Source organism: Sciurus carolinensis, chromosome 5, assembly GCF_902686445.1.
Source record: "Sciurus carolinensis chromosome 5, mSciCar1.2, whole genome shotgun sequence".
NCBI lineage: Eukaryota > Metazoa > Chordata > Mammalia > Rodentia > Sciuridae > Sciurus > Sciurus carolinensis.
This window is the reverse complement of record NC_062217.1, coordinates 31,819,186-31,828,492: the sequence shown is the minus strand read 5'-3', so window position 1 is coordinate 31,828,492 and position 9,307 is coordinate 31,819,186. Positions and strand designations below refer to the sequence as shown.

The 9,307-nt window shown below is 39.1% G+C and overlaps 1 protein-coding gene across 7 annotated transcripts in view; it reads right to left on the bottom strand.

The window, feature by feature from the left end:
- Window positions 1-3,013: 3,013 nt before the first annotated feature.
- Window positions 3,014-9,307, bottom strand: part of Nbea (neurobeachin) — a 628,163-nt gene continuing 621,869 nt past the window's right edge. For all 7 annotated transcript variants that reach the window (XM_047553976.1, XM_047553978.1, XM_047553977.1 and 4 more), the window contains 2 exons: window positions 8,607-8,758; window positions 3,014-6,293 (listed from right to left, as the gene is read on the bottom strand). In XM_047553976.1, the coding sequence (XP_047409932.1) occupies window positions 6,203-6,293; window positions 8,607-8,758 (243 nt within the window). In that variant the 3' untranslated portion in view covers window positions 3,014-6,202. The remainder of the gene's footprint in view (window positions 6,294-8,606; window positions 8,759-9,307) is intronic.

The following is a 9,307-nucleotide window of genomic DNA, read 5'->3' as shown; positions in this document are numbered from 1 at the left end:
TCTGCTGAGCTCTCTTTCATCATCATGATTATGATTAGTGCCTTATAATTGTATATATAAGCAGTTTTCGTCGTGGTTCATTAGTACACAGACATGGCATAATGTGGTGGGTGATGTTCCCCAGGACTTGCCTTGCCTCCCCCTCCCTCCCCTTTTCTACTCCATTCAACTCCCTTCTATTTTTGTGATATCCTCTGCCCTTTTTAAATTCCTTTTTTCTTCTACTCTCTAGCTTCCATATATGAAATTAAACATTTGATCCTTGACTTTGAGTCTAGCTTATTTCACTTAGCACGATGCTCTCCAGTTCTATCCATTTACCAGAAAATGACATAATTTCATACCGTATTGCTGAGTAAAACTCCACTGTGTATATATACCACTTTTTCTTTATCCTTTCATTTATCGATAGGCACATGGTCTGGTTCTATAACTTGGCTATGGTGAACTGTGCTGCTATGAACATTGTATGCATGCTATCACTCTAATATGCCAATTTTAGTTGTTTTGGATAAATACCAAGGAGTCAGATAGCTGAGTCATATGGTGATTCCATTGCTAATCTTTTGAGGAATTTTTGTACTGCTTTCCAAAATGATTGTATTAATTTGCAGTCCCACCAACAATGTATTAGTGTAAATTTTCTCCCACACTCTCACTCATACTTTTTATTGAAGTATAACATAGCACACATAAAATAACATAAATCATCAGTGAAAGTTCACAAAATGAGTCCATCCTTGCAACACACCCAGTAACCATTAAGCGTTCTAATAACATAGACAATTTCACCAGGTTTTGTTCATCATGTAAAAGGAATTCTATGGCAAGTGTCTGGATTGTTCAACTCAGCATCAATATTTAGTTATTAGGAAGAAAATTGCTCAAAAGTTTGTTCCATGTCTGTTGGGTATGTCATGCATTCTTTTGGATTATCCCTAAGCATGGAATTACCAGGTAGTGGGTAGACTGGGAATATGCTTAGGTTCCTATCAAATTGGGATTGTGTCACATTTTTCTGAGCAGGACAAGGATGTTGAAGGCAGGGAGCTGTACCATGTGAAAGTTCTTTGATTTGATCACAAGCACTAAAAAAATACAGTTTTGAACAACTTAAAGGGAGGAGGAAACAAGTATTTATAGGCCATTGACCTAAAGCAAATATCCAGCACTAGGACATCTATACATCCCAAGGCAATTTAGGTTCCAGGAACTAAAGGCTGCTATTTCTCATGACTTCATTCTCTTCCACTGTCACTGGGTTTGCTATGTAATGGAGAATAGAGCTGACAAAAATCCCTTATTTTTTAGTGACAGGTTAGTGACTCTAGAAGAAGATGGTTCTTCTTCACTCCAGAGTATAAAAACTCCAGGAATAGGCCTGTAAATGCAGCTCAGGGTGGAAAGTGACATGGTTGGCCCTGAGGTCTTGGGGATCATGTGCTACAATTGGCAGTCTCAATAGATCACAAGATCGGAAGGGAAGAAGTTTCTCCAAAGAAAATACATAGCAGTTAAATAAGGGGAGGGATGCTGAAAATAATACCTGTTCAACAGAGTGTGGAAGGTAATGACCATCTTTACCAAGAACTGGTGTTCTGCTACATGCTTGGCATATGTTACACATTTTGATATTCAACAATAGTAAGTGGAGCTTGTTATTATCTTCATTTTAACTTAAAAGGGAGTAACAAGTTATTTCTAGAGTGAGGCAGCCAGTTCTTAGATTCTGATCTTAGGCCACACAATACTACTATTACTACTATTACTACTACTACTAATACTACTATTACTAGAAGCTCTTACCCCAAAGCATCTGTCAGTTTCCTTTTCTTCTAACTGGATGAATGTGGGTGAAGAACAGTAATTAAGAAATGTAAGTATCCCTTCTTCCGCACCTTACTGGCAATTGTTGTGCTGTTTCTCGGAACTTCAACAGAAAACCAACGATGTGGATGGTAACTGGATCCTGAGGCTCTATGGATGGTGCCACAGTGCAGGTGGAAGAGGGCAATGTGAGGCTGCAGGTTGTTCGGGCATGGGAAGGAGGCTTGTGGGCCCTAGCCATCCCTGCCCACTCTGTCATTTTGCCTGGAATCTGGTATTCATCCATTTATCCAGTTTTGCTGAATATTTGAAAATTTTCTTTAAGGATTCAAGTTTTTTAAAAAAAATTTTTTTTAGTTGTCAATGGACCTTTTTAATTAATTAATGAATTAATTTATATGCAGTGCTGAGAATCGATCCCAGTGCCTCACACATCCTAGGCAAGTGCTCTGCCACTGAGCTACGACCCCAGCCCAGGATTCAACTTTTAAGAGTTTCTGTGCCCAAGAAGCTCACAGCTATAGGGAGGAGAGACAAGAACACTAACAATATCCTTCACAGTGCTATGACAGGGACATGCCAAGGGGGGGCCTGACCCAGCGGTCATGGAAGGCTTCACAGAGGAGGGACTAGTTGAGCTGGGTCTGTAAGGATAAAGTTCAGGGTAATGATGTTGAAATTAACTTTGAAGCATCTAGATGGAGACACAGTATGCAAATTTGTACTATATTGTAGGGACATTTGAAGTTTATGTGCAAATTTATTCTATGTTGTAGGGACATTTGAAGTTTATACTCCAGGTACAAAGTTGACCCCAAACTTCAAAACCCAAAGGAAACCAGAAGCCTTTTTAGTTAGGAAAGTAATGCCAAAGACGGCTTTTCAGTGGGTGAACTACTGGCTTCTAAATTAGCATAATAATGGTCTTTGATGAAATTAGCGGTTTAATATATATGAATTCAATATACACTGGCTGCAGTATTTGAGTGCCCTTTCCTACCTCTCCATAACCAGGGTGTAAGAATTGACCTAGGCTTTTAGTCTGTTCTCTTAGGTTGGTGCCCACGACTTAACATTTAAATGATTAGGTCAGATGATTATAGCTGCTGATGGCATTACAAGGCTCATGGGATACTGATGTGTCTGCTTTTGGTGTACCTGTGATGTAAAACAGATGTCAGATTACCAAAAAGGCAGAGCCCTGGACTTCACCAAACTCATAGAAGAGTTGGAATGGTCTCGTACCTGCTTGTTAAACTGTGTCCTATTAAAAAGTATCTACATGCATCTGAAATTGAATCCTGTAAGTTGCTTTCATCATCATTATATGGTGAGGATGTGGAGTTGGGGTCTGTCCTTACCTGCCAAGCAAGACTATATGACTAAATTGGTCTAGGTCAATTTGTCACAAGGAGCTAAAAGGGGTGATGTAGGCAGAGAAGAGGCCCCACAGAAGAACACTAGGGACTAGCATGCAAGGGGGTTCTCAAGGACTTGCAAATAGATGGGTTGACCCTGGGGTGTGGTCCCCTGGGGGAGCAACAGATGAGAACATGTGTGGGTGGAAGAGGGCAATGTGAGGTTACAGGGCATTGTCCCTCTTGATGAATTTCAGTGCCCTAATGAGTTTGGACTTTATTCCTCAAATTAGTGCTACTGAAGATGTGCCCAAGGATCACCGCATCAGAATATGTGCAGATGGCACCTAGATTCTGCTTTTATAAGTAAGCTCTTCAGATAATTTTTTACCCACTAAAGATTAAAAATACCATTCTTTAAGCATTGGTATCAGCTTTGCAAGGTGCCCAGCAGAAGCATTTGATTGGTGGTATAGCCAACAGCAGAGGTAGAGTGTGAATGAGAGGCATCAGAGTAGAGACCTAACCACTGGTCAGCAGATTATGGGACAGTCCAGATGATGGTGCTGGAAGGAAGGGAGCAGTTTCAAGACACTTTAGGTACTGATGAGCCTGTTGGCGTGATTGACAGGATACAAGAAGGTCTGGGTTGACGGGACTGGCAGATTTCTGGTTTGGGCATAGGACGGACAGTGAGAGTAGCCAGCCTTTCTTGGGCTCCTGGTGGGTCAGTCTTTTTGGTTGTAGGAATACAGCCTCACTTGCAGTTCTGTGCCTGCCTGGGCTGCTGCCTCACCACCCACACCAAATTGCATGGCTGATGTCTCTGCCATCCACCTTGCTGTGGGTCAGCCAGCTGCTTGACTCCTCTAGGTCTCTGGGTCCCTCCCTGCCTGTGCAATGCTTGGTTGATGATGAATTTTACAAAGCATGGTTTCAAATGAACATAGCATAATTTGGTAATATTAATGCCAGGAGTTATCATATCCTTCACCAGTTAGCTTCTTTTGAGTACAGTTTAAAATAATCCCAAAAGTGAAGTATGCAGAATAAACAATGAGGGCTGCTTCCCTGTGGTCACTGTTGCCCCAAATCCCTGCCAGATGGCCAAGCAGAGCAGCTTATGTTTCAGCAAATTACAGGACCTCATTAGGACTTTATTTCATGTTCTTAGATGCTAGGCCCTTACATGAGGCAATGCTGATTCTTTAAACTTGTATGTCAACTTAACGAATGCATGTTACTGAAGGGTCCAATGAAAAGTGAAACAATCAGTGAATTCTTTGCATATTTTATTTTCTTTTTTTTTTGATTTCCAACTCACACACATCTGGCATATTTTACATCTTTGCAATAAAACATGGTTACAATAGCTTAAGGAATTTATATATCCAAAATATTTCACCATGATCTTAAGATGAAATGAACTTGTCTTCCAGATGTTCAGTATCCTCCCAATTCTAAGCTATAAACTCAAGATATTGCTTACAGCCTGGTGATGAATAACTTAATCATTACACTGATTCCCCATAATTTCAGAGTTTCATAAATACAAACAACAATGAAGAAGGAATAATTCAGTGCTAAAACTTACTAGTACAAGGTGGATAACAAATAAGTAATCACATCAATAAATAATGATATGTTTCTGGTGCAAAGTGCCAATACAAAGAACCCATTATCTTGTTTTATCTTTTTAAATAAATGACTGCAAGTGAGTGTAAATTCTGAGAAAATTACATTCCTGTAACATGCCTCATAGCCCTACCGACACAATATGTACATCTATGACGATACAGTCACCAAATATACAAAGAAGAAACATGAATAAAGTGTATATACCCCTGGGTGTGTAACTTGATCAGTACAAGGTATGGAAAATCATTTGACAGCCATCATCTTGTATCATAAAAGATGAAGTGCCTTAGGCTAAGAATGTGGTTTTAGGTGAGAATTTCACAAGAACTTAAAAGAATAACTTCAGTTATTGTTGTAATAAAGTCCGACCTGTTATTAAAGAAACTAAGCTATTCAAGAACCAAAGAGGGAAAATTAAGTTAGCATCATTCTCCTCCCCTAATGTATACACACTAAGCCAGTGGGATGACTCTGGAAGAGATGCCCAGGTGTTGGGAAGTCATTACTATGGAACTAATGATCATGACTCCTATTTATACAATAAAAACCAGGACCTCATCCCTAAGCCCCCTTTCTGCTGTATCTTCAAATTATAAAGGGTAGGGCTGAATTTTCTTTGTATAAAGTACCAAACATGGCAAATAATGGCTTAGTATCCAAATGCTTTATGAGCAAATTTCACTTAGAAGGGATGAATTTAGATTAAAAAGTGCAAACCATATTTTGGTGAAAATGTCAAATATTACTGATAGAGCCCAAATTCAACCCTTTTGTACAAGCTGTGTCCTTGGACAGATCTTTCTGTTTCATAGAGTGAATGCACCTGTTCCATTGAGACATCAGGAGTAAAGAACATGCAAGTTGTAACTCCACAATAAAATTAAGAAACTTGTTCTTTATACAAGGTTTTACTTTTACAAAAGTATCCCTTTAAATAAGATGCATCTGATGTACAAAGTATCAAACGTGTTTTTTTTTTTTTTTTTCTCAGCTTGAAAAGAGGCTGGAAATGGGATGCAGGTTAGGTTCAAAGCTTAAACTTTGTAACAACTGAACACAAGGTTCCTCAGAATTGTCAAAAGTCTCTTGTGACACGTCCTACAACCTTTTCTCAATAAACGATATATGAAATAATTACCAAAACATCTCCTAAGTCATATAATTTACATGATACAAGCTTGCTTGGTAGCAGCTGGTGTTCAGTCCTGAAAAAACACACAAAGTAAAATGGTCGCTGGCTACGATGTACAGCTATTGCTGGGTGTGATGGGATGTACAAACAGAGGCCGATGTGGACGAGGTTTTTCCACCAGATATTGCCTTTCCATGCCGCACTTGTGCTCTCGGCTTTAGCTTGGCTTGTGGTTCTTCATCTCTCGTCAGTATCTGTTCTGATGCTCATAATGCCACCGATTAAAATCTATATTAAAAGCTACGATGCTACCAGAAGCCATGCCAGTAATCAGAGTCCTGGAAAAGCAGAGACAGTATTTCAGAGCGGTATGGACTCATCTAAGTGGTTGGCTGCTATTTTGTGTTCGAGGGTTTCCTGATCTCAAAGTTCACTAAGTCTTTGCTTTGTGTTGAGACTGACCTAACATTTCTTCTGGGTTCATCTGAGAGAAGCCTAATCAGCCCTGCACATTCCTGAGGCAGAGCCTTGTTGGAGAACATTAGACAACCCCACTGGAACCAGGGTCTCCAGTGTCACCTGGGCACCTACCGCCTCAGAAATCACATTCACGCTTATTCACTTCCTCCTTCTGCCCACTATTGGCTCCTCTGAGGATTTCTGGCTTCTCGCCCCATCTTTCTGACCCTTCTTTTCTTAGTCTTCTTTAATCCCTCCAACCCTGAACTCTCGCTTCACACAGCTTCTAGGGCATGGGCTTATGCAATGGCAGCTCTTTCTGAAGCCACAGATGCCAATTTCTCCTTGCTGATCTGGTGTCTTTGCGTACTGGATGACAGCAGGAGGCTGTCAAACCCCTCAACAGTTGACATCCACCCTGGGCCACTGTCTAGCTCTTGATCTTGTGATTGTCCCTCCCCTCTCTCCCTTCTGTCTTCCAACCAGCCATCCAGCACCAAGGCTTCTTTCCTGTGACAGTTCCAGCCAGCCTCACTGCCACTGATGGGGAGCTCTAACCACTTGCCTAGCCTAAGTGTTATATAACTGTGACTTCCACCACTCATCAGATAAATACTTCTTCAGTATTTATCCCCAATATGTGTTTACCTATCAAGTCATAATTTCTATGCATGCACTACTTCCCCAATATATCAGGCAGATTATAAAACAACACAAATAAGAATGCAATTAAAATAGAAATAGAAACCTAATCTGTATCTTAGAGACCCTTCATGGTACTGTAACTTTGAATGTGCTCTTTCATCTGCTTTCTGTCCAAGCCTGATGAATGGGTGGGTATCTTCTGAAATCTGTCCTGCCCTTTCCAGTCCTCAGAAGGACTGGATCGCCTCCTTTTTCTGTAATTGTGTTTCTTTCTTTGCTCAAATTATGATTACGTGAGCTCTTTGGGATCAGTAATCTCATTATGTATTCTTAGTGCTTTGCAGAGTACTCCACCTTCGATGGTGGCAGCAAATGTTTGCAAAACAAATATGAATAAATATTAGGGAGAATATTTAAGTCACTTAAGAAAACAAAATATTTCAAACACTTTAGGAACACCTATGTACATGCAAATAATTACACAGTAAATTGATTCCAATTATTCCTAAATATGCACTGCAGTATTTTGGAATACTATAATGATAAATTTAAATTTTCTTTAAAAACAGGCTGGCTGCAGACCACAAGTCCATTCCCCAGACTAAATTAAGTTACATTGTTTTTCCTGATGATTTCAGTACCATTTTATTGTATTGTAAAGATGTTTTGTTAAAATTTATTATCTGTCTTAATATTTAAAATATTTTTAAACCTGTATTATTATAAAAAACATTTCATATAGTTGAAAAAAGGTTGATTGGCAGACTTTTCTTATTTCCATTAAATATATAGCAAAAAATGAGATAAGCCCATGCTAATTTAATATTACAGGGTTCTAGCCTATTTTTTAAATTTAGAAATGTTAGACTCATTATATTCTTCACATTCTTTTCACTTCATAATAAGTACAAAGGTGAATTTTTTAGGAAATAATAAAATATTGTGAAAGTGAGGTTAAGACCACAGAACATCATGCTCATTAATTCATATTCCTGCAAACTCTTTCCATGAAAGGATTAAAGTATTTTAGGGGAATATATAAAATATAACAAAATAACATAAATGAGAAACAGGTGAGGAAGAACAAGGGGGTGAGTTGGATTGTTTTAGATAATGAGTGAGCACCTTGAATTTTTTAAAAGGGGGACAGCTAGAGTCTATGCTATGCATTTTGATTAGTTAGAAGCAGGCCTCACCCTGAAGCCAACCTCTGCTAAAAAATGTTTCTTTTATATCATCTTTCTTAGCCAGGGAAACTGTTCAGGATGAGGTGAGGATCTGAGAACAGAGACACTGTGGGAATAAGTTCTACACTGGCGTAGGCCCTTAAGATGTGCTGATTTCTTCAACAAACCCATTTCTGGTGTTTCTCCTTATCAGACTCCTTCTTTAGAGTACTTACTCCTCCTCTCATTTTACCCTTTCCTGTGCTAGTCCTTCTTCTATCTGGACACTGGGATCTTACTCTAGCACCTTCCACCCTGGGTAGAATGCCCAGCTTTCCATGGCAGTTCTCAGTGATCACACTCATCCCTGACATGGCTCACCTCTGGTCATGGGACAAGTCCATTGCTCTAATGCCAGCATCACAACCGGGGTAAATGTAGAGCTGCTTGAAGTCACAGGCCTGCCAGACCTCCACCACACCATTGTCCCCTCCAGTCACTAGGTTTTGGCCATCGCTGCTCAGGAGAATGGCCTTCAGAAAAAGGCAGAAAACCACACATTTCTTTCCATTTTTTTACAATCACTGGTCAATACTGAAAAGCACATGGTCCATTCCTTTATAACAATTATCTTCTTTTAGCAAGTTGTTCAAGCTTTCTAAAAGCTAAGCCACAGAATTTTCAGTCTGGAATTTGTCAAAGATCTTACATAGACAAAGGATCTTATTAAAACCAGTTTAAGTTACAAAATTATGAAAGTCCCAAAGAGAATATTATTCATCTAATTTAGGAATAACTTGAGAATTAAGTAACTTGATGTTTTGTTAAATTCCAAATGTCTAGATTTTAGAACAAATGACAGAAGCATATTTCAAAATGGTTTTTAATATTGATAAACCAACAATTATAATTCATTTGTGAATGGAGGGCAAGTGGGTACTTGTCATTTGGTTTAGGATTGTAAGGACAGGATTTTTCAACAATAAATTTGCATTTACTATTGTGAGGGTACAGTGTGGAAACAATTACTTGTAGTAAAAGGAACTTAAAAAAAAATTCCTTAAGGTCCTACCCTCTAATCA